General features: G+C 50.0%; 3 protein-coding genes across 11 annotated transcripts; 2 read left to right on the top strand and 1 right to left on the bottom strand.

Moving 5' to 3' along the window:
- Window positions 1–647: 647 nt before the first annotated feature.
- fhip1aa (FHF complex subunit HOOK interacting protein 1Aa) lies at window positions 648–14679 on the top strand. Of its 5 annotated transcripts, none has more exons than XM_078793746.1 (14): window positions 648–879; window positions 4283–4359; window positions 5126–5286; window positions 6713–7384; window positions 8566–8724; window positions 8814–8900; window positions 8972–9139; window positions 9763–9842; window positions 9925–10094; window positions 10231–11151; window positions 11229–11407; window positions 11851–11971; window positions 13070–13244; window positions 13317–14679. In XM_078793746.1, exons 3-14 carry the CDS (start codon window positions 5182–5184, stop codon window positions 13378–13380), a joined length of 2901 nt encoding a protein of 966 aa, XP_078649872.1. In that variant the 5' UTR covers window positions 648–879; window positions 4283–4359; window positions 5126–5181; the 3' UTR covers window positions 13381–14679. The 5 variants fall into 5 exon arrangements, with proteins under 5 accessions (XP_078649872.1, XP_078649871.1, XP_078649874.1 ...); XM_078793745.1 differs by having other exon boundaries at window positions 5122–5286; XM_078793748.1 differs by lacking the exon at window positions 4283–4359.
- A 118-nt stretch (window positions 14680–14797) lies between these two features.
- Window positions 14798–21455, top strand: LOC131131346 (uncharacterized). Of its 2 annotated transcripts, XM_058075993.2 has the most exons (7): window positions 14798–15248; window positions 16913–16983; window positions 17120–17896; window positions 18017–18197; window positions 19189–19333; window positions 19724–19768; window positions 19848–21455. In XM_058075993.2, the coding sequence occupies exons 1-7, from the start codon at window positions 15162–15164 to the stop codon at window positions 20156–20158; spliced, it is 1617 nt and encodes a 538-aa protein (XP_057931976.2). In that variant the 5' UTR covers window positions 14798–15161; the 3' UTR covers window positions 20159–21455. The 2 variants fall into 2 exon arrangements, with proteins under 2 accessions (XP_057931976.2, XP_057931993.2); XM_058076010.2 differs by lacking the exon at window positions 19724–19768.
- On the bottom strand, window positions 20919–24382 carry tma16 (translation machinery associated 16 homolog). Of its 4 annotated transcripts, none has more exons than XM_078793750.1 (8): window positions 24307–24382; window positions 24106–24215; window positions 23999–24036; window positions 23112–23196; window positions 22669–22817; window positions 22555–22597; window positions 21228–21406; window positions 20919–21152 (listed from the first exon to the last, which is right to left on the bottom strand). In XM_078793750.1, exons 1-7 carry the CDS (start codon window positions 24307–24309, stop codon window positions 21247–21249), a joined length of 588 nt encoding a protein of 195 aa, XP_078649876.1. In that variant the 5' UTR covers window positions 24310–24382; the 3' UTR covers window positions 20919–21152; window positions 21228–21246. The 4 variants fall into 4 exon arrangements, with proteins under 4 accessions (XP_078649876.1, XP_078649875.1, XP_057932025.2 ...); XM_078793749.1 differs by having other exon boundaries at window positions 20919–21149; XM_058076042.2 differs by having other exon boundaries at window positions 20919–21087.
- Between the last annotated feature and the right edge of the window lie 147 nt (window positions 24383–24529).

Genomic DNA, 24529 nt, shown 5'->3' with positions numbered 1-24529 from the left:
TACTATCAGCCAACAAATAATACACCAAAAGTTTTTCAAGGGAAATGTTACAGAAGTGTACCTATTAACGATTATTATTATTATTATTATTCATTCATGTTCTACCGCTTATCTTCAGCAGGGTACAACATAAAATCACACAAAATAAATCAGGTGTCATCCTTTTTTAAATAAAACAAAGTCTACCTCAGGTCTGATTAAAAACACCTCCAATGAAGAAGAAGAAGAAATAAAAATGTTATAAAACGTATAAAACGTTCTAGATGCTAATACATAAACACGCTTTGTACTACAGTGTTGTAGTTGAACTGTAGTTTTTCCTCACGCAGTAGCCGTCCGTGTCCACTAGAGGGAGACATTTCCCAACGTTCACTTTACCGCCGTCCAACTTGTTGACATCTGGTTTCAGTTTTAATTTGTATTTATTGACATTTAGAGAAAGAATGCTTTTCTAAATGAGCCATATTTCGGTAAATTGGACTTGTTGTTATTTACTTTAGCCAGTTAAAACGCAGCGCAGTGTGACAGGTAGCACGCAGTGTGACTGCATGCGCTAAAACGCCGCACGAGAGAGTCAAGTAAGTTGCGCAACATTTGCCGTAGGAGTATTGATGGAGCCTTTGGAAAAAGGCTCCGGGCTGTCAATCATGCGAACGGGCGTGGCTCTGGGGCTGGGCGTGGCTTCCACCGAGGATTAGCAAGGTTTCACCTTTGGGCGTCAAGTCGCCTGTTTTGCCTCCTGGTTCTCCTCCTTCTCCTCCGCCGCCCTTTGCCTTCCAGTCGGGACTCCAGTCGGGACGTTTCCAGCTTCGTTTGGGCTTTTTAAAGGCGGACTATTTTCAAAGCTGACCGTAGCGGTGGACCGAAGGACGCTAAGCGGTAAGACAACCGAGAAAAGTACACGTTTTGCTCGTCCACGCGGACACGCACACTTTTCTGCTTTGGTTTGGCTGCGGCTGCGTGTGCGCGTGCGTGTGATTGACGTGTGCATGTGTTATTGTAGAGCTGCTGTATATTCAAAAGAAACTTTATTGTCACAGCTCTAAAAACAATAGCAGTTAGTTAGTCGTAGCAAGTAGCAAACACTAACTTTGACTTTTTCCTCAATGAAGAAAGAAAGCGAAAGAACAGCCTGAAATGTTTGGAACAATTCCTCAAAAACGACCCAAATATTCCACCTGGCGACAGTATGGAAAAGGAAATCTTCACATTTTATGAAAATACAAACAATTGCAGTTTAGGTTTAATAAAATATTCCAAAAGAGAAAAGGAAGGGGAAAAAAAGCCTCCAAATCTTTCAAAAAATGTGTGCACTTGGAGGAGTTTGGTGCGGAGCAACCTGTGTGACCTCTGACCTTCTCAACATGCACAGACAGTCCTACGCGTCCCCCACAGCTCAAATATCCAGCATGAGGGCGGCGGTGTTGACTTACCCCAACGCAGTGTCAGGTGTCTTCCGAACACCAAATCCCATGCCAGGAATGTTTAGGAGCGAGATGGCGCCTTCGCCCGGCAGTCGGATATCTGTCATGACGATAACCGTAGAACTTGAACTCCAACATATGGAGCACAGCAAGCAGATGCTAACGCTAATCGTAGCACGCACCAACAAGTACAGTTCAATCGGCCTGTTTGATTCTTCTTTAATATTTCCATGATTTCTGCTGCTAGGTATGCGTGTGTGTCATTTTGATTCCATATGCGGCTCTTTGCGTCCTTTAAATTGCCCAACGGGGATAAACACGTGTTTGGAATCAAATGCCGGCGTTGAAAAGTACACGGAAGAATAAATGGAATGATGCCATCCTTGGCGAGGAGAAGGAAGTATGGAAAAAGAAACGTGGATTTGAACATGACTAAAATCAGATGCAAAGGGAAGAAATGATGTCAAAGTTTGTAAATAAATTGGGGCTGTCAAAGGTCACGTTAGCCTTTGTGTAGTCTTGGTGAGCTGAGGAGGCGTGGCTTGTTTATGGTGGAGGAAGACATCACGCCATCATGCCAAGAGGATGACGAGCCTCCCATCCCGGACAGAAGCCCGTTGTGTCGCTGCTGTCACGGCACGGCCGCATTGTCTTCATACGTGTCACATGGAAGCCTGAAGGTCTACGTTCTTCCTAGCCAGCCTCCTTCCTAGCCAGCCTCCTTCCTAGCCAGCCTCCTTCCTAGCCAGCCTCCTTCCTAGCCAGCCTCCTTCCTAGCCAGCCTCCTTCCTAGCCAGCCTCCTTCCTAGCCAGCCTCCTTCCTAGCCAGCCTCCTTCCTAGCCAGCCTCCTCCGCTTCACACCACATGTTGGACACTCTGCTGCCAGTATTAGCGTATGCTAATGCCAAGAGTCATCATAGTGGCGTCCTGCCATTGGTGGCCATTAGCACAGCTAGCTACCTACCTACCTGGGGGGGGGTGGACGCTAATGATAGCATGTTTATTTAGCCGTCTGTGGACAGTGTAGTAGTTCATGTAGATATGACTTTAAAGGGGATTTAAAGGTCGGCATTTTAGTTTGGGAGGGGGCAGGGTAGAGTTTGTGATGAAATTCCTCCACCAGGGAAATTCCTTCTCCTCATGATGACAGCGTTTCATTCACTTTTTGTCAATTTCCCTAAAGATTCCCTTCTTATTGGCTAGTTCGGAGATTCCATTCATGCAGAAATCCTATTTTCCAATCCTAGATAGCAAGATAGCTAGATGGATACTTGGTTCATCTGGTAGTGGATGTAGGGCCTTAGAACTCCGAGAAGTTCTCCTGTCACATGTGAAATGGGCATTGGGTATTAATGATTAGCTTGTCGGATAACAGCCAAAGGCAGCCGATGATGAATGCTATCAACGTCTCACAACATGCCGGCTGAAAAGATTGCATCATCACTTTTAGCGTGCCAAAAGCACAGTGTTCACGCTTTTGGCTGAAAGTTAGCTTTCAGAGCACCGTAGCAAGTAGCTGTTGTTAAACATGGCCAATCAGGCGGCTGTTGGCCTCGCTACGCTAAAAGCAGCGTGTGACGGCCATTTAGCGATTAGTGACTTGTTGACACTAGATTGTGTTGTCATGCTAGCTTAGGGCGGAAAGCTAGCTAGCAACAAGTAGCTTTTCCTCCCTGTGTTGTCCTTCACGGCTTTAAATATTTCAGCAGTCTCAGTCGGGCTGTGGCCATGGCAACCACTTGTGACTGTATTGTGAGAGTATTATTGGATGGATTTGCACACGGCACACTTGGCAGCATGTTGATGCTAGCATGAGAAAAGTTCCCTCAGGGCAACCATTTCTTTTTACCTTTCACCTTCGTGAAAGCATTACCTGCATCACGCTTGCATCACGCTTGCACCACGCTTGCATCACGCTTGCATCACGCTTGCATCACGCTTGCATCACGCTTGCATCATGCTTGTATTGTGGGCTATTTTGGGAACCTATCCCAGTGCTAAAATTAGCATACGCTAATACTGGCAGCAGAGTGTCCAACAGTGAGGGAATGTCCCTCATTTTCATGTTTTTGCGGAAACAAGTCTTGGGGGGGGGGGCTGCTGCACGGGGGACGAATGGTCAGTACGCAGACCTCGCAGCTAAGAGACGCGAGTTCGATTCCACCCTTGGCCATCTCTGTGTAGCGTTTGCATGTTCTTTTGTCCGGGTACTCCGGTTTCCTCCCCCATTCCAAAAACATGCTAGGTTAATTGGCCACTCCATATTGTCCATAGGTATGAATGTGGGTGGGAATGGTTGTTTGTCTATATGTGCCCTGGGATTGGCTGGCCACCAGTCCAGGGTGGACCCCGCCTCTCCCCCAAGACAGCTGGGATAGGCTCCAGCACCCCCACAACCCTAATGAGGATAAGCGGTAGAAAATGAATGAATGAAAGTCTTAAAGAACAAAGTTTTATTTTTCCTAAAGTGAATCAATCCTGACACGGGCGTGTCGCAATAAGACCGCTACGTCATGTGACCGTGTGACACAATTTCCGCGATGCACAGCGAGGCAGCTGTAGCCCCTCCCCACCCTGTCTGGTAGCGTCCCCGCTCTGATTGGACGCACAATGCCGTCCTTCTCATGTTTGGCGGGAAGCAAAGTAACTTGATGGAGAATAAATGCTGACGTGTGATTGGTGCAAGGCTGCCCCTCCCGCCTGCACATGTGCAAGGAGTTGCTGTCATCATCCCCCCCCCCCCTTGGAATCCCCCCCTCCTTCCATGTGCTTCTGGGAGCAGCTTACTCACGTCTGTCACTTCCCAACAAGCCTCACCCTTCCTAAAAGAAGGCTCCCTTTGTGTCCTGAAATGTAGCCAGCCCGGAATGAGGAGGTCTACGTCCCACCCTGGAGACGCTCCGGCAGAGTTCGGAACCACAACAGCAGCTATGGGTAACGTACCGCTGTCACATTCCTTTGTAGGAATCTCTCCTGGAGCCCAAAGCAGATGGAAAGGTGCATTGATTCATCCGTATGGATCCATGGGATTGGGCGAGGGAACATTCAGAAAACGGGAGGGCAGGCTTCCATCAGCTGTGGGAGCTTTACAGTTACCACCCAAAAGGCCTTTTGGAACTTCGCTACGACTTCAGCCTGCAGCTGCTTTGTCATGGACTCTACTCATGTTGACGCCTTTCGCTTTCAGGGTGGAGTTTAATACGTCAATAAATCATCTGCCAAGCGACAGCCCCAACCTTTACCAACCATTTCACCTCGGAAGGACCACTGGGAAGAAAACAAGGAAATGTTGGAACTCTGTAACATTTTTCAAGAAAGAAAATCATCATTTTAATTATTTTCAGGACAAAAGTAATATTGTGTAATAAAGTAATAAAGTGTAGCGTATAGCAACCAAGGCTAACAGGAAAGAAAGGTTAGCATAAGAGAAAGGAGTCGTATTTCCGGACGGTTAACACGGACATCATGGCGGCGTATTCAAGCAGGTTGAACAGGATTCTTCCTTGTTTAAGCCCCGCCCACCTGCCCCAGAAAAACAGCAGTTTAGTCTCTGTAAGGACTAGTAAGGACACCTCGTCTATGTCCAAGTGGGCGTGCCCTCAGACGACAGCGGGGGGGGGGGGTACAGCACAGCACAGCACACACAGTTCCTTGGTAGATGATGTTTGACCAGGCTCTGTCTCTCCCTTGGCCCAGTCAGGGATGCCCCCGCCCGCCCGTGACATGCTGAAAGCCACATAAGAGCCGCTCGCCACGATGGCCTCCATGGTTGCCAACGGAAACCGAGACGGACAGTCTGTGCTGTTGCAAGGGGTGGACCCGGAGACCTGCATGATTGTCTTTAAGAACCACTGGGCTCAGGTAAATACCAGTCGCACTAGAAGAACACACACACAAATGGAAGAACACACCCTTTGGAAACTCTGCAAGTCTGCTTTCATGCCTCCAGGAACGCCAGGAACGCCAGGAACTGCCCTTGGTGGTTTTGACATGTTTGACACGAACGGCTTATTCACACTGACGGGTCAAATATCACTCCCGTCATTCGGGCCGCTCCCACTGCTAAATATTTGTTGCTACGGCGACTCATCTTGGCAATGTCCTACCTTCCCTGTGGGACACCATCAACCCCGCCCCGCCCACAATGGAATCACTCCCTTTTGAACTGGATCCTCATCCAGTATGTTTGATACATGACATCCACTACAGCACCGCAGCACAAATACTCCTTCCACTGGCTCTGCAGTAGCTATGAGAACGACCAAGTCCTAATACTACCAGAGTAATACTTCCCAAGGAAAAGAGTTTCATATTTGTTGGGGAGCCAATACACTATATATATATATATATATTATATTATATTATATTATAGATATGGACGCACCTATTCCACCTCCAGGGGGCGCCAAGATGGCTCCATGTCCTCCATGTCAGCTGCATATGAAGCACATTGTTCTTCTTCTTCTTCTGAACATTGTTCCACCCAAGAACTACCTTACTGGCATAGTGACCCCTGGCTGCTAGCAGGCTAGCCACTAGCTTCAGCACACACTGGCTACCGATGCCTCAGGCCGCTAGCCAAAGCTAACGCTACGTCTTTTTCCTTTGGACGCTTCCTTTCTATGTTGCTACGTGAAATAGATGCACCCAGGAAGGAAGCTATACTACAATACTACAATACTACAATACTACAAGTTCCTCCCCCAGGCTTTTCTTTCCATTGACCCACTAAAACCTTTGACCCACAGCAGCCTGGCAACGCTAGCACCGCCATCACCTGTCTGCTTTCTATGCAGCACTCAAGGGAAGCAAGGAGGGAGTGCATACTTAAGGGAGGGAAGGAGGGAGTGCATACTTAAGGGAGGGAAGGAGGGAGTGCATACTCAAAGGAGGCAAAGAGGGAGTGCATACTTAAGGGAGGCAAGGAGGAGGTGCATCCTCAAGGGAGGCAAGGAGGAGGTGCATCCTCAAGGGAGGCAAGGAGGAGGTGCATCCTCAAGGGAGGCAAGGAGGAGGTGCATCCTCAAGGGAGGCAAGGAGCCTACATGGTAATTTAAATGAGGTGTCCAAGTTAGCGACACGCTCATTTCCACAAGCCCTAGGGAACCTCACCCCACCCACCTTTGGTCTTGTTATTGTTGTAGGGCCTCAGAAGGACACTTAGGAACCTCACCCCACCCACCTTTGGTCTTGGTCTTGTTATTGTTGTAGGCCTCAGAAGGCCGCTTGAGAACCTTGCTCCATCGAAGGTAGTCATGTGACGTAGCACGTGTGGTTCTTCTGACAGGTGGTGAAGATCCTAGAAAAACACGACCCCTTGCGCAGCAGCACCCCCACCTTGCCCACGCTGGGCATCCTCCACCTCGGCGGCGGCCCCCGCTTGGGTCCCGTGCCGGGGGACGAGGCGAGCGAGGTGCAGAACTACGTGGAGCACATGCTCTTCCTGCTGATGGAGGAAGAGCGCGGTAAGAGCGGCGCCATGGGCCCCATCCTGGAGTTTGTGGTGATGGAGAACGTGATGGAGCGGCTGTTTGTGTGGAGCCTCCGCAGGGAGTTCACCGACGACATGAAACTGGAGCAGCTGAGGATGTACGAGATGTTGGTGGGCCAATCACGGCAGCCCCTGCTGCATCACAAGCCCGTCCTCAAGCCGCTCATGATGCTGCTGTCGGCGTGCTCGGGCACCCCGGCCCCGCGGGTGGAGGCCCAGCTGGTGCTGCTGCTCCACCAGCTGTGCTGCGTGCTGGCCAAGGACCCGTCCATCCTGGAGCTCTTCTTCCACACCAGCAAGGACCAGGGAGCCGCCAACTTCCTCATCTTCTCCCTGCTCATCCCCTTCATCCACAGGGAGGGCACCGTGGGCCAGCAGGCCCGAGACGCCCTGCTGCTCATCATGTCCTTGTCGGCCGAGAACCTGCGTGTCGCCAAGCACGTCGCCGAGAACACCTTCTTCTGCCCGGTCAGTCCCGTCCGTCCGTCCATGCGTGCTAACGACGCCAGGGAACGATGATGTCATACCCGTAAGCCGCATACTTTAATAGCGCCCGTAACCGACCCTTTAACAAACGCTCCGGTGAGGCCAGATTACCCTGACAGTGCGGGTGAGCAAATGAAGCGCTCCTTTCTCTTGTCTGTAATATTACCAGCCTGTCCACACTTGGAAACAATCCTCACTTTCTGAGAAAAACGTTTCACCAGCTCGCTCCAAAAAAACATGGATGACCACCTGAAACGGCACATCGCTGCCACGCCTGCCGCTTGGTGAGCCGTGGCGTCTGTAAAGTACGATGGGTTTGCCAGAGACCTCTGTGGCGGCACCCGGCTGCTCGGAGTGTGTGTCTGAATACAGTACACCTTGCTGGGCCACGGCAGGTGGCTCCCTACCACCTACTAATATAGTGGATACTATACTATACTATACTACTACTACACTAGTGTAGTGTATACTATATACCTGATGGTAGTCATGTGTTTGGGTTCTTAGCCGTTGATAAAGTTGGTCACCTGATAGATGGTGCGTATAAGTAAATTAAGCGCTAGTGTACGCTAGTGTATATAAGCGATATAAGCGCTAGTGTATATAAGCGATATAAGCGCTAGTGTGTATAAGCGATATAAGCGCTAGTGTGTATAAGCGATATAAGCGCTAGTGTATATAAGCGATATAAGCGCTAGTGTGTATAAGCGATATAAGCGCTAGTGTATATAAGCGATATAAGCGCTAGTGTATATAAGCGATATAAGAGATATAAGCACTAGTGTATATAAGCAATATAAGCGCTAGTGTGTATAAGCGATATAAGCGCTAGTGTGTATAAGCGATATAAGCGCTAGTGTATATAAGAGATATAAGCGCTAGTGTATATAAGCGATATAAGCACTAGTGTATATAAGCGATATAAGCGCTAGTGTATATAAGCGATATAAGAGAAAAAAGCGCTAGTGTATATAAGCGATATAAGCGCTAGTGTATATAAGCGATATAAGCGCTAGTGTATATAAGCGATATAAGCGCTAGTGTATATAAGCGATATAAGCGCTAGTGTATATAAGCGATATAAGCGCTAGTGTGTATAAGCCATAAAACTGTAGATGGTGCATATAAGCGATATACATAAGTGCTAGCCATTGTTCCCCCAGGTCCTGGCCACAGGCCTAAGCGGACTGTACTCGTCCCTGCCCACCAAGCTGGAGGCCGCTGGTGAAGAGTGGCATTACCTGCAGAAGGACGACTGGCTCAGGATGCCTTCTTTGGTCCAGTTCCTCAACTCCCTGGAGTTCTGCAACGCGGTCATCCAGGTATAAAAGCCGAGGGCGCTGATAAAAGTAGTCCTGTCAGTAAAACAGCAACGTTGCGTCACCTTCTGCCTCTGCTCTGTGCTCCCCAGGTTGCCCACCAAGACATCAGGAACCAGCTGCTGGGTTACATCCACAATGGCTTCCTGGTGCCTGTACTTGCACCCGCCCTGCACAAGGTCGGTACGCCTCCTCGTCTGCGTCATCGTTGGCTGAGTGGAGCATTGGCATTTGGTGTCTGGCTTTCTAGTTGACCCTGGAGGAGGTCATGACCACCACGGCGTACCTGGACCTCTTCTTGAGGAGCATCACCGAGCCGGCTCTGCTGCAGACGTTCCTGTCTTTCATCCTCCTGCACCGTCACGAGAACGTCCACATTCTGGACACGCTGGTCAGCCGCATCAACACCCCCTTCCAGGTGTGCCCCCCGAAATATTTGCTACTTATTTATACTACTTATTTATACTACTTATATTTGGACTGTTACAGATGTCCCATTAATAGCTCATCCATAACTCATTTCTTTCATTCATCATTTCAAAATATGAAACACATGCAGATCATATCAGGCCACACCTCTCTAATGGTAGCAGATGGAAGCATGGTGTGGTGCCCTCACACAGTCTGACCTCTTTGTGTCAGGGGTGATCCAATGTGATCCCAATGTGATCCAATGTGATCCCAATGCGATCCCAATGTGATCCAATGCGATCCCAATGTGATCCAATGTGATCCCAATGTGCTGCTGTTAGAGTCCAGTGATTTCACTTCAGGCACCCCCTAGTGTGGCACACTTGAACTGTCATTTAGGGAACCCAGTGCCCCCCCCCCCCCCCCCCCCCCCCCCCCGGCCAGTAAGGGGCTATGTTGTATAAGCTAAAGATGACAGATTGTTGCCATGGTGATGGAAGAACCGGCCGGACGTGTTGCTGCTGAGTAAATGAAGACAGGCCTCCGGGTGTTTGCCCAGCGTCCGTGGCGGCACACCTGCCACTGTTTGTCTAACATGGCTAACAACACCTGAAACGGTTCCTCACGCAGCTGGGCATCGTGTCGCTGGCGCTCTTCCGCACCCTCATCGCTTTGCAGTGTGAGGACGTGATGCTGCAGCTCATCCTCAGGTGAGAGCCGCTCATCCTTCCTCACTCATCCTCACCATCCTCACTCGGTCAGGCCCGCTCAGGTGACCATGTATCCCCCCAGGTACCTGATCCCCTGCAATCACATGATGCTGAGTCAGAGGCGCGCGGTGAGAGAGAGGGACTTCTATTCAGTTTCGGCAGCTAAGATCCTGGCGCTCACCCCCTCCTGCTGCGCTTCTGACCGCAGCCCCCCCCCTCTGAGACAGCTGGAGTCCATCCTCTTCTCCAAAGGTAAAGGCTCCAAGGGTCTGCTGTACATATCCTACAGAGGAATGAAAAGATCAGAGACGTCCATGGTGGGGAGAAGGACGCCACAGGGAAAGGTCTCCCCCACTGACCCACCTGGACTCTTCTGCTTTCTCCACAGCGGAAAAAGACGGCATCTCCAACGAGAGCGACGACTCCGGCAACTCCTCCTGCACCATTGGCTCAGAGGTCCACCTGGACGTCAGCTACCTTCATTACCTGGACGACGCCCACCTGAGCATCAGCACCTGCATGCGTGCGTGCCACGTGTGGTCGGCCCCGTACGACGGCAAGGACCCCCCTCCCGAGAAGTACCAGCCCGGCATCCTGGAGGAGCCCAGGAGCCTGCAGAGGAGGGTCCCACAGCCACGGCCGACCCCGCGCCCCCCATTGAGCTCCGAGGCGCCATCCAAGTCCAACCATCTGGAGCTGGAATGGGACGACAGCTACGACGTGTGTCCGGTGCAGACCGCTGACGTTCCCGCTGAGGCTAAACTTCCACCGTCTCCATCCGGCGAGCCCCCCAAGCACATCCAAGAGATGAGGAGGTCGGCCATCTTGTTTGTAAAAGGCTCGTACATGGAGGAGTCCGAGTTCCAGGACGACGTGAAGGTGTACCATCTTGTGGCACAAAAAGACAGCAGGGCCGTGGAGCTCAGTTCCCCCAAAGCCGATGTGACGGAATCCAGACCAGCTCCACCAGGCCTGCCTGAAGTTCCCGTGAAGAACACGCTGAGACATCAGGATGGCAAGAATGCCACTTCTCCAACTGACCTGAGCTCCAACCTGCAGAAGACCTCTGCTACGGAGGACCTCCTGGCTCAGTACGAGGAGCTCCTCCGAACGTTTGACGCAGACGCAGGTGGAAAAGCCACCAAATGCGACGCGGAGCAGAAGAAGTCCGCCACGCCTGAGGACGAGGACGTGGAGGACATGGACTTTGCCTCCTTTTCCCCAGAGACCCCAGAGCCGGAGAAGCTGCAGTCCCCGTTTCATTCGTCGCTTCGGAACACCAGCAGAAGTCAGTCCGTACCTTTTACAGGTGAGGGGACGACAGGTTGGTGCCGTGGCCTTCATCCTCCATGCCGAGCTCACCTTCTTTGCTTCCGTGTCCCACAGGACCCTTCGTCAGCGTGCTGCTGTCCCGCTTGGAGAACATGCTGTCCAACTCGCTCCAAGTCAACTTGTTGTTGACGGGCATCCTGGCCCAGCTGGCCACCTACCCTCAGCCTCTGCTGCGCTCCTTCCTGCTCAACACCAACCTGGTCTTCCAGCCCAGCGTTCGCTCCCTCTACCAGGCAAGTTCCACCAGCTTCTCAGCAGCTCAGCCAGCCTGGAATCAAACATCAGCATTGGAATCCAACGTAAGATATCTCTTAGCTTCATCCATCACATGGCCTCCAACTTGGCGTGAGCGACAGGAAGAGAAGCTCTGACTAGGAGCATCGTTTGGCACCTTCCGTTCTAGACCTGGAATGTGGGACGACCTAGTCTGGCTTCCTGTATCAAGGTCAAGGAGGTCATTTAAAGATCTTCATGTTCTCCGAGGTTGCCTCCGGTGTTTCCAGGAGTCTGGTGGGAATGTCGCTCCAGGCGCTGGAGATGGCGTTCCTGTCTGGAGATCCATCCCAAATGTTCTCCACTGGAGTTAGATGAGGGGAAGACGCGGGACGGGCCAAAAGAGTCGGTTTGGTGTGTGGTTTCCATGGTTACCAGCATTGTTTCCTGTGCCCCCTGTCAGGTGCTGGCCACGGTGAAGAACCAGATTGAACATCTGGCAGCAAGCAGGAAGGACTTCCCACAAATGTTGGTTGCCGCCCAACACTGGCTGATGGCCAGGGAGACTCTGGATGGAGAAGCAGGTGATGGATCTGACGTACTTAGTACTGTATTACTCTATTACTCTATTACTGTATTACTGTATTACTGTATACGCTACATACCTTCATCATATGACATCATATCATATGATACATATGTATATATATATGTATATATATGTATATACTGTACATACAAGCACTGAGCTATGGACCATCCAATCATTGCTACGTGTACATAAGTACTTATGTACGTACGTCAGGTTGCAAACATTCTCCACTTTGTGGCGCCATAAACACGCAGACTGAACACGCTAACCTTAGAGGAAGAAAGAACGCAGGCACACGAGTCCGCCGTCTTCCGCTTTCCAAGGCTGGTCTAGACTTACTTAGACTTACTAGACTTACTAGACTTACTTAGACTTACTTAGACTTACTAGACTTACTAGACTTACTTAGGCTTACTAGACTTACTTAGACTTACTAGACTTACTAGACTTACTTAGACTTACTAGACTTACTAGACTTACTTAGACTTACTTAAACTTACTTAGACTTACTAGACTTACTAGACTTACTTAGACTTACTTAGACTTACTAGACTTACTAGACTTACTAGACTTACTTAGACTTACTAGACTTACTTAGACTTACTTAGACCAGAAGAAGACAGGAAGATATCAGGACAGTGTTGGCCCAGATGCTCAGATGTTACGTTGTCATGTGACGGCTTGTCACGAAAGCTCACTTCTGGTCACGTGACAGCGGCAGTGGGTGGAGGAAGCCGTTTGTCAAAAGATACGTTTCACTTTGACTTTGACACAAATGTAGCCATGTGCATAAATATGCCTAAATATGGAAACATAAACAGCAAACAGTTTTCCTTGAAGGTGTGACCTCCTGCATGCAACATGGCTGACAGGACAACTTCCTGCTCGCTGCAGAGGCGTTATTAGTCTTATCCCACGCATGGTTGCCACCTGGTGGCCGTTTTTTATCTTCAAGCTGCACCTCATGGTCACTTCGATGGGGAAAAATAAGACGTAGAAAAGCGAGCGATTGAAGGACTTGGCGACCAGCAAGACGTGGCCGGCGTGGTATGGTATGTCCGGGGTTATGTAACACGTTTGTCCTCCTCAGACAAGCGCAGCGTGAGAGGTGCCGGGATCTTACACAGTTCTCCTCCAGCAAAGCCCAAGTCCATCTCTCCAGAGCGGACTGAGGTCTTCGCGACTGTCCTCTTCACCGAGTTTCTGAAAGAACTGGCAGCCCTTGCTCAAGAGCACTCCATCCTGTCTTGCATTCCTGCAGAAGAGTAATTCAGACTTTTTGGGAAGCTAAATGTCCACTGCTGGGACGGCAGGCATCACCTTCTTTGCTTCTTCAGGGTAAAAGACGTCTTCCATTCTCCTGGATCTTCATCTCAGGGGACTCCTGGTGCCTTCCATTAGCAACGTTGGACGTTCTTACCGGTGGGAATGTTGCCATGGAGCTGTGTGACATCCCATCACCACGGGATTTACCCCTCTCCCTCGCGTTCTGCTGTGGAATAAACGGGATTAGTAAACGGGAGCGGGTCGTGGAGTGAAAAGGATACAGTACGCCAGGTGCCGGAACTACTTTGTTCACCATGGAAAATAGCTCGCGTATTGATGGGGGTGTGGTACCCCCCCCATGTCCCTTTAAGCTGACAAAGGGTGTAGCCATGTTTCCAGCCATCCAACGTCTATGTGGTGGTGGGGAGGGGGGGGGGGGGCTGGAGCCTATCCCAGGCTAGTGAAGTCATCTTTCCTACATGGATTTTCAGGAGCTGACTATGCAAAGGAAGAGTTTTTGGAAAGGGGGTGTCCATATGTGAAATGAATATGTTGTAAATAAGTACAATATTCCCGACCTGTCCCGACTCTGTTACACGGGGGCTCAGTTGAAAGCTCTATTTTCCCAGGTGACAAACATTTGGCCTCTTTTCAGGAATGACTAGGATAGGATTTGATTGATAATATATTTGTAAGAAGGTCCAACAGTTGGAAGATCCCGTGGGAAACTGGAAGCCAAATGATCCCGCAGCAATAAATGGTTGGATCTACTCCAATGAGACGTGTGTTTGAGGTGAAATTGTACTTGGAGCTTTCTTGATGATCCATGCTGATCCCATCCATGAAAGGATGTCCATAAAGTCCATCCCACATCCTCTTCCCACCAACTCTTTTTTTTTATGTCTCTCACGCAATAATAAACACGTGCACGTGCAGTGTCCAGTGTGGGCCACTAGAGGGAGACAGCAGCCCAGTGAACAGCGGCAACAAAAACATGGAAATACATGACAACAAATATGGAGCAGTATCAGACAGCATGGAAAATAGAAACATGTCCGCCGGGGTTGTTTCCACTCCTACTTCTATACTTCATTGGTTCAAAATTCATTCATTCATATTATAGGCCAATAAATAAACTAAATAATACCTAGTCAAAGCAGCAAAGGTCACCATATTACCATGGGGGGGCATGGGTGCTGGGGGGCCAACACTGGCCTCAGGGTGCCAGTGTAGCCTAAATCCCATAATAATAAAAACTCCGGTAATCCCAATACAGTATTGCAACACGAGTCCTAGCGGCTTCCTCTCTGATCTTCCCAAATAGCCAGTCTGGGAAAAGTCTGGGATTTTGAAATGTCAAATCCATAGGAATTCTGTGTTGATTTGGGACTGTTGTAAAATCAAATCAAACAGGATTTTGAACTCGCAACCTTGCACTGACTTGCTCATTTGTCGTGTTTATGCTTCACGTGCACAGCTTGTGTAATCCCATTAGCAGCACCCTTGTTGGGGGGGGGGTGGATTGAGGTTAGTCTAAGCATTAAATCCTTGCTGTGGGCCGCATGCTTATTACCCAGCATGCATGGCGGAATCTGAGAAAAAGCACCCCTGGTCTTCGTACAACCCCCCCCCTCCCCCCTTTTCAGCAGGAAGAGGAGGAGGGAGCCACTAGTCGGAGTTTCTCCACGGCTGTCTTCTTGTTGCCACGGTGACCTGATCCCGCTCCCAACCAGATCCAGATCCCAACAAGATCCAAATTGGAAAGGAAAGAGGGAAGGATCGCCGCACCCGGCTGCTCTCTTGGGATGGGACAGCGGATGGTCGCCGATTGGAGGGCGCTGTGGAAGTAAGGCCCCGGGAACGCTGTGGAAGTAAGGCCCCGGGAACGCTGTGGAAGTAAGGCACGTCGCCTGGGAATGCCCGTGCACCAGACCAGCGTGGTCCCGGCCAGGGAGGGCAACGCCAACGGCAGGAGCGCCCCGCGGCCCAAACACAGGAATGAGGTGAGGTGACAGGTGCGCCTGGTATGTTATGTTATTTTATGTATTGTGTTATGTTTTGTTACGTATATTATGTTGTGTACTGTCATCATTGATGATACAGTACATTATACACAGTATAGCGTATACAGTTCCATAGTTGATCTATATATATATAATATATATAATTATTTTGCAGGACTTGATGGTCAAGCTGTATTAAATGATGGGTGTTGTTAGTGTGTGTGTGTGTGTGTGTGTGTGTGTGTGTGTGTGTGTGTGTGCGTGTGTGTGTACGTGCACACCATTATGGCTGACATGCTTTTCCAGTCTCTTGCGGCCGCCTCTTATCACTCCCGATGCAATTTGTTGCTTTTCAAGAGTGTGACATCACCACTTCTGGGTCACATGACACCGGGTCACGTCTCTTACGCACACACGCACTTTCCTCGACGCATTGATACACATACTCATGCTAGCAGCACAGATAGCGCGACAACACTTCCCATGTCTGCTCTCCTTGGAATGGCTTATATACGTATATATAGGCGTATATAGGTCTATGTAGGTCTACAGGTGTGTATATATATATATATATATATATATATATATATATATATGTTGTCATGCTAGCTGCTACAATAACAGTATGGCTGTAGCTTGGCCAATATACGCGTCTCTTATGTGGATGGCTTTTTGTGTGTGAGGGCTTTATGGTCAAGGTAGGTATTTGCCATGACGTCCATGGTTAGCTAGCTCATATTAACTCCTTTTCTGGTGTTCCAAAGCACGGAGTAGGGAAAGAAATATGTCATGATGGGAATAAAAAGCGCAGCGCTGTCCAAAAGACGTACGAATAGGTGGCTGGGCTGGGCACAGCCAGGAAGTAGTGTAGGGTACCCTCCACTACTTCCTGGCTGTGCTCAACAACCGCTGGCTTTTTTCAGCCTGGATGATCACACGTGTCCACCCTGAGCCACCAGGAGCAAATTGGTGGCAGCAGCAAATCCCTTTATCAGATTACAAGAGCCCCCCCCGCTCTCCTTTTAGCTTTTATTTGGCCGGGTAGGACTGAGTTATGTGCTTTGCTGCCAACGCGGCCCTGCTTTGCTTTGTCAGCCGTTAGCGAGGCGAGGAAGGCGCCTACGGGACACGGGAACAAGTTGAGCGTCCGTGTATTCCAGTTCTTCAAGATATTCCTTTGGCTTGGTGCTGAAGGAATGTGGTCATCGCCTGTTTGGTAGTCACACATGTTTACTTTCACTATCCCAGCAGGAAACATCTCTCTGATGGTATCAATCGTGTATCATATCTCCGTGATGGTATCAATAATATATCTATGATGGTATCAATCATGTATCATATCTCCATGATGGTATCAATCATGGTATCGATCATGTATCATATCTCCACGATGGTATCGATCATGTATCATATTTCCACGACGGTATCAATCATGTATCATATCTCCACGACGGTATCGATCATGTATCATATCTCCACGACGGTATCGATCATGTATCATATCTCCACGACGGTATCAATCATGTATTATATCTCCACGATGGTATCGATCATGTATCATATCTCCACGACGGTATCGATCATGTATCATATCTCCATCACGGTATCAATCATGTATGATACGTATGAATGAAATGACTTATGAGTGATATTTCTTTTTGAAGGCGAGCTCCACAGCGGGACAAGCTAGCACCTCAAAGACGTCCATCAGCCCGTCTCCTCAGGACATTTGCAGGTAATGTCCCTTTAAGAGTCTACCGGCTGTTCATATGACGGATGTAAACGTGGGCACGTGTCCGCCATCACTTCCACCTGCGTCCATGATCATCTCACGTTGACGTTCACATGTCCTCATCCATCTGCGTGTTTAGTGTTGGTCAGCTGACCTGCGTGAAGGAGAATGTTCCAATCACCAAGAGCATACATCCGGTGTCCAGCCCGGGCCGGCACCCGCCAGCCCAGGCCCCCAAAAAGCAGGTGAAGCGCCGCCACCGCCGCAGGAGGCACCACGTCACCGCCTTCCGCTGCGTGGAGGCCGACGCGGCGTGCGACCCAGCTGACCCCGGTGAGTGCAGCCTCAGCGGCGAGTTGAGCGAGAGGCGGGAGCGGCCCTGGCGGGGAAGCCGGGAGTCGGCGCCGCGCCTCCGCTGCTCAGCCGCCTTCCGCTCGGACTCCACCTCCTCGGAGGATGCGCCGCCCCGGCACCTCCGCAGCTGGAGCGAGGAGAAGTCGCGGCGCCGCAGCCGGAGCAAAGGCAGGGAGGACGTGACGGAGGTCATGGAGCTGCAGTCGGTGGACTCGGACGAGGGGAAGGAGAACCATCCCCTGGCGGAGGGTGGATGTGGCGGCGGCGGCGGCGACGGCCTGAAGAAGCGGTGCAGCGGCGGCAGTAGCGGCGGCTGCCCGACGACCGGGGACGACCGGCGTTCGCCCAAGGACGGCTTGCAGAGCGAAGACGACGACGGCAGAGGTCGCAAGTCAAGAAGCACGGTGGACAGCTCCTCGCCGGTGGAGGACGGCGAGGAGCTCATCACCAAGAAATACCAGGAAAAGGGGTCGGGGGGCGGGGACATGTCTGTGCCCACGCCTCGGAAGCGGTGCGACGTGCCTCAGATGTGCTCCGATGATTCTGAGACGGAGGTGTGCAGGTCAGTGTGTGCGTGTGCGACCTACAAGAAGGTCCTCACCAAGTCACGCGTCAGCTGAATGTGTGTGCGTGTGTGTGCGTGTGTGTGCGTGTGTGTGCGTGTGTGTGCGTGTGCACGCAGGATCTGCCACTGCGAGGGCGATGAGGAGTGTCCCCTCATCATGCCGTGTCGCTGCACGGGCAGCCTCAGCTTTGTCCACCACGCGTGTCTCTACCAGTGGATCAAGTCATCAGACACGCGCTGCTGTGAACTCTGCAAGTTCGACTTCATCATGGAGACCAAACTCAAACCCCTCCGCAAGGTGCACACACGCACACGCACACATGCGCTAGAAGTACATCCTCCTGGCATCCATTTCCTTCCAAGACCCCCAGCAAACCATCCAAATATTATAAAATTCCCATCCATCCATCATCCATCCTTCCATGGATGGGGCAGCAGCCTAAGCAGGGAATCCCAGACTTCCACCTCCTCGGCCACTTTGTCCAGCTCCTCCCGGCGGATTCCAAAGCGTTTGCAGGCCAGTTGAGACACATGGTCTCTCTGACGTGTCCCGGGTCTTCCCCGAGACCTCTACCAGTCGGACGAGCATCCCGACCAGATGCCCGAGCCGCCTCATCCGGCTGGGAAACTTCTGCTCTCTACTTGACCTCAACTTGAACGCAGGTCAAATGGAGAGCTTGGCTTTTCCGACCAATCAGAGTCCACATCACTGCAGAGACCATCTCATGTTCCATGAGACCCCGAGGTCCTTCAACTCCTCCACTAGGGGCGGGATCTCATTCCTGACCTGGAGATGGCACTCCTTGTATTGTCCTCCCAGTTGCATCACCTGCAATGTGCCCCCAATGTGGAACCCCTCGACACCCCGGAGGCGGGGCCACGAGTATCCAAGGAGTGTGAGCTGATAGAGATGATATTAGTGTATTGCAATACATTGACATGTACTGTAGTTTTTCATTGTAAAAGTAAAGGTCAAAGGTGGTAGACCCAGCCTGTCCATCAGCGTCTGAAGACCCCCCCCAATGCGGCCCCCCTTCCATAAAGTCCATGCACGTTGCCATCATTGGAACGCAACTTGCTGGTCATCCCAATCCCAAAATCCCAATTTCCCTGCTGGAAAATGTTAGAATTGGCTTGTTAGTTAGCCAGCGCCCTCTGCTGGATGCACGGCAGCCACACCTTTCCCTTGTGGATAGTGCCATCCAACTGCTAGAGCTATTTACCACTTGGAGTAGAGAGAAGGAAGTTAACATCATTTGTCTTCCCGTGTGGCACCACCTGCTGGCCAGTGGGAGAAGCTGCACATGTCCAAGAGCGAGAGGAGAAAGATCTTCTGTTCCGTCTTGTTCCACCTGCTCGCCATCGTGTGCATGCTGTGGTCCGTCTACGTCCTGGTCAAGAGAACCACAGAGGAGATCAAACTCGGCAAGAACGGTAAAACGTACTCGTCTTGCGTGTCGTGACGTCTTGTGACGTCTTGCGTGTCGTGCTGTGCCTTTGGTAGAGAAGAAGTTCTAGCTGAAGGTTTAGGCCAGAATTAGGCGAGTGATCCGAGTTCCAAGACGGGAACGTGTGATTGGTTGGTGCCGTGTCCGAGGAAGTACGTATCACGGCCATATTCCATATCATAACCAACTGGGATCCATGCTGTTGGAAAAGGAGTTTGCATGAGTCGATTAGAATCAGAGGCAGTTTGAGCCAATCCAGGGGGCGTGGCCGTGATATACAGTATGTACCCGTGTAACCCGTGTGTACTGTATGTAGTGTATGTCCAGTATGGTGTACTGTACGTCCATAAAGAGTACTGAATGCTGTTGATTGCAGAGGAGTTATGGAGGGTTTCTCTTCTCAAGTACTATACTCCAGAGGGTAAGCACAGCTGGCACCACCCGAGGCGGTCCATGGCGCCCCCCCCAGGCTGCCCTAACGAGCGCGTCTGTGCTTGCAGGCGTGCTGGAGTGGCCCTTCTGGACCAAACTGATCGTGGTGGCCGTGGGCTTCACGGGGGGGCTGATCTTCATGTACATCCAGTGCAAGGTCTACCTGCAGCTGTGGCACCGCCTCAAGGCCTTCAACCGCATCATCACCGTGCAGAGCTGCCCCGACAAGAACCCCCAGCGCCGCCCACCCACTGCCGCCCACCTGGCCAACGGCAAGCACGACACGGCTGAGGTTCCCGTCGGCCCGGTCCCGGGGACCCACCTGGACTCTGACACCTCCCTGGAGGCGGCTGTGGCGCCCATGCAGAACCCGGTGTGACATTGGGACCGGCGTCAAGGGCGTGTGGCCAGCAGGGCCGACGGGGTTCTTGGTCCATGGAGGCTGGAGATGAAGAGCAGGCCTCGACGGATACAGGGGGGCTGCTTTTGTTCGACTTTTTCCACACGCCGACGACAACTTTCACTTGTCGACCTGCAGCGACACCTTCAATGTGCTTTTAAGCCCCTTTCACACAGCCCCCTTTTGGATGACCAGTACGGCACCGATTGGGGGCCCTCTGAGATGGTATGGGACCAAAATGATGCTGGAAAGGTGGACACTCGTTTCTGCTGCCCTGCTCAGGTGAAAGACGAGATGGTCAGTGTCCCAACGTGAACACGTAGCAGGTGGTTCCATCGGGGGGGTGGGGGGGGCTGTGTTCACCTGAGGTATCTGTAAAGCTGCCGTTTAGAAGAAGTCCTTGACTGGCTGTCATGAAATAGAGAACATATATATTCTATTAAATACACCAAAGCACTATTGTTGGACGCCCCATTAACGAGCACCCACACCGCAGTTTGAGGAAACGCAGTGTTGGATGTGGCACCACGAACAGGAAGTTGAAAAAAGGCTACTTCATTGCAGTTTGCAGACGGCTCCTCTCCACAAGACCAACGTTATCTGTATCTCCTCACCGAGAACATCCACTTGCCATCAACTCATTTCTAAAAACGTTATCACGTGGTACTCTCTGCAGTTAAGTAACAATGCCCGCCAGATGAGGAAAAGCCAAAAGGCGAAAGGAAAGGTCATTCTCTGCTCCATAAAGATGCGGTAAAGGTTTATTTGGGTCTTCCTTTGGACACCAAAGCAGCGTCTAGAAGCCTTATCCTGGTCTCCTGACTTTGGCCGTCTTCAGCCAAAAGGCCAAGGCCAGATGGAGTCTTTGATGATGACCACTTTGGTGTGACAAGGATCCCTTTTCCTGTCTAACAAGGAAGAACAGTCCACCTCAGCTATGCTCTACCGCTTCCTTTACATCTGGCGCCATCTGCTGGTTAAAGTTAGACAGTGCCAATCAAAGGTTTGGAGACATCCTCTGGCCCGCTAATGTGAAGGGGTCTCCAACCTGTGGGTCCTACTGTAGGTCAACTGGCGTCACACATCCTTTCCATTCCTCCTTCTTCTTCTTCTTCTTCTTCAGCAGCCTCGTTCTTCTCCTCTCCCGCATCCATCACTTCCACGCCTTTGCTTGAAACCTTTCTCAGCTTAATGTTTGGAAGTTTCTTCAGGTCTCCCGTCCACTCCCTGCATAACGGAAAAAGGAACAGTTGCTTCATCCCAGCACCCCCTCAAACAAAGCAACAGACGGCTTCCTCACTTCCATGCACTTGTCCTAAATGTCTTCTATGATTTGGAATTATCTTCCAAGTGCTTTGCTTTTTTTAAGCTCAGGCTGAGCTACATTTTCGTCCACTTGGGTTGGTGTATTTTTCATCAAAATGAAAAATGTTTTTGACTCATTTAACCTCTGTCCATCCATCTTCTATGCCAGTTATCCTCATCAGGGTCGCGGGGGTGCTGGAGCCTATCCCAGCTGTCTTCAGGCCAGAGGCGGGGTCCACCCTGGACTGGTGGCCAGCCAATCCCAGGGCACATATAGACAAACGACCACTCCCACCCACATTCATACCTATGGACAATTTGGAGCGGCTAATGAAGCTAACATGTAACCTGAATTTCCTCTCACCTTAGCTTTGACAAAACAAAACGTAGAAGACAATTACAAACAATACAGAACATATTGAAGCAAAGCTGAAGAATCATGTCAGTGAGCCTTGAAGCCAGCTTGAAAGCAGCCAAATCCAGCCATCCCTCATTGTCCCACTCCCTCACCATGCGGCGCCTTTCCAACAATATCAGAACAATAATTATGATAAGGGACTATTATTAGTCTAAAAGTAGAGAAGGCCAGGTTGTGTGTAGCATCGTGGTCACCAGGCATCAGTGGCGGAGACCGGCCCCTGAGCCAGCAGGGCCCAGCCCGCATGCCATGGCTGAGGTTCTCCTCCCATCCCGTGTGGAAGTGGTAGGTTCTTGTCACCTTGGTCCTTCTTCTCCGCTCCGTTTGAAAGGCTTCTTAAGTTAAGAATACTTACACAAAGTACATTGGAGAGGCTAACTACTAACTACTAGCTCGGTAGCTTGCTATGCTGGTATCGGCAGTAGAGAAAAGGACCGTACGGGTAATCTCGCCTCATTGATTTTTTTTAATAATGGATTTTCTGAGCGATTTTGAATGTGATGGTGTTTACGGGCATGAGGTCACACCGCCATCATCACGCACCCCAAGCGTGAATGAAACAAAAGTGAGGCCAGAAATGCCACCGGCAAACAAAGTCCACCATGATGCAAATAGACACATTCCAAGTGTGAAAAGGAGTCACTGCACGCACCTGAAGGTTTTCAGGTGTTTTGTGTTGATGAAGTCTGGGATCTCTGAGGCAGACGAGAAGCACATCAAACGCAATGTGGAGTACTGATGAAGGATTTGTGTCCTACACGCTCACCTAAGCCCACGCTCTCGTACTGCGCTCGCTCCCGCTCGATATTCTGCTTGATGGCGCTCTCTCTGGCACCGTGCAGACGACCTTGACGACCCTTGATGCTGTTCACCAGCTCAATCTGCTCCAGCTCCGAATCAAACCTCTGGAGGTACCTACACACACACACCAGATACAATGAAGGAAATACTGATGTAGTCATGACATAGAAAACCACTTTCTAAATACACTTCTATCACTATTAGAGTCCACTGGACAAGACATAACACCCCTATAGTCACCTTTACACTCCTATTGCCCAATATAATAGACATAATAAGATAAAATAATATATAGAAAAGCTGTTTACCAGCGTTTTCTGAATTACCGCTTCTTCTCCATGCACCCCGTTTCTGTTTCTCTGACTCACATTCCACAAACGACTTCACGGGTCACGATGCCCTGCTCACCTCTCAATGATGTCACAAGCATCTTTTTTGCTGTAACTGGTCTTTTGCGGGTCCAACTGCGCCTGGAACCACAGCAGCTTCTCTCCTACGTGTGACAAGCTAACACTATGACATAATGCATAAAGACATAATAGGTGTGACAAGCTAACATTGTGACATAATGCATGGAGACATAATAGGTATGACAAGCTAACACTATGACATAATGCATAAAGACATAATAGGTGTGACAAGCTAACACTATGACATAATGCATGGAGACATAATAGGTGTGACAAGCTAACACTATGCCATAATGCATGGAGACATAATAGGTGTGACAAGCTAACATTGTGACAAGCTAACACTATGCCATAATGCATGGAGACATAATAGGTGTGACAAGCTAACACTATGCCATAATGCATGGAGACATAATAGGTGTGACAAGCTAACATTGTGACAAGCTAACACTATGCCATAATGCATGGAGACATAATAGGTGTGACAAGCTAACACTATGCCATAATGCATGGAGACATAATAGGTGTGACAAGCTAACATTGTGACAAGCTAACACTATGACATTATGCATGGAGACATAATAGGTGTGACAAACTAACACTATGCCATAATGCATGGAGACATAATAGGTGTGACAAGCTAACATTGTGACAAGCTAACACTATGCCATAATGCATGGAGACATAATAGGTGTGACAAGCTAACACTATGCCATAATGCATGGAGACATAATAGGTGTGACAAGCTAACATTGTGACAAGCTAACACTATGACATTATGCATGGAGACATAATAGGTGTGACAAGCTAACATTGTGACAAGCTAACACTATGACATTATGCATGGAGACATAGCAACAGACCCCGAACCTACGACCATCTTACCGATGGTGTTCAGACGTGCCGCCTTGTCAATCTTCTGTCTGCAGCAACACAAAACAACTTAGCATTTTTTCACAACACTTAAAATACATCTATTCATTCGAAGGAACCTTTCTTTCTTCTTTAGCCGTATTTCCTCGCTGGCCAAGTAGGCAGCTTTCCTGCTATACGGATGGACAACCTTTTCCGCGGGTTTGCCCTTCGGTTTGCGATTCTTCGGCTGGAAGTACAATCGCGGATTAAATGCAGATTTCATATATTAGTCTTGTTTTACAATTAATAGTTTCGGGTGCGTGATAACGCTGCATTACCATTATTTCTCCTGGCCAACTCGTGCTGCCCACTGTTGACAAAAAAACAGGAACGGAAGCGGAAGCAGTACGTCTACAAAATGGGACCGGGCGGAAAAAGGTCCTTTTTAAAAAGTCCTCCTATAAAGACAGCGGTAAAAGCGATGTAAACCGTTTGCTTTAAGTTGTGTTTTCCTTTTCATAACATTGACTAAAATGTTGGTTTATGCGATCTAATATACAC

This window comes from Doryrhamphus excisus, linkage group LG9, assembly GCF_037039965.1.
Source record: "Doryrhamphus excisus strain RoL-2023G ecotype Guam linkage group LG9, RoL_Dexc_Guam_v1.1, whole genome shotgun sequence".
Lineage (NCBI taxonomy): Eukaryota > Metazoa > Chordata > Actinopteri > Syngnathiformes > Syngnathidae > Doryrhamphus > Doryrhamphus excisus.
Note: the sequence above shows the minus strand (reverse complement) of the source record. Positions and strands in the feature narration are given on the sequence as shown.

Bases quoted from the DNA above. Each gene is read 5' to 3' on its own strand.
- fhip1aa (XM_078793748.1), top strand. From the start codon at position 5,182: ATGGCCTCCATGGTTGCCAACGGAAACCGAGACGGACAGTCTGTGCTG. The intron at 5,287-6,712 runs GTAAATACCAGT...TTCTTCTGACAG, and splicing joins TTAAGAACCACTGGGCTCAG to GTGGTGAAGATCCTAGAAAA. The intron at 8,901-8,971 runs GTCGGTACGCCT...CTGGCTTTCTAG, and splicing joins TTGCACCCGCCCTGCACAAG to TTGACCCTGGAGGAGGTCAT.
- LOC131131346 (XM_058075993.2), top strand. From the start codon at position 15,162: ATGCCCGTGCACCAGACCAGCGTGGTCCCGGCCAGGGAGGGCAACGCC. The intron at 18,198-19,188 runs GTGCACACACGC...CCTGCTGGCCAG, and splicing joins AACTCAAACCCCTCCGCAAG to TGGGAGAAGCTGCACATGTC. The intron at 19,769-19,847 runs GTAAGCACAGCT...CTGTGCTTGCAG, and splicing joins CAAGTACTATACTCCAGAGG to GCGTGCTGGAGTGGCCCTTC.
- tma16 (XM_058076035.2), bottom strand. The intron at 24,037-24,105 runs GTTCCTTCGAAT...GTGTTGCTGCAG, and splicing joins CGGCTAAAGAAGAAAGAAAG to ACAGAAGATTGACAAGGCGG. The intron at 22,598-22,668 runs GTGAGCGTGTAG...CGTCTGCCTCAG, and splicing joins GTACGAGAGCGTGGGCTTAG to AGATCCCAGACTTCATCAAC.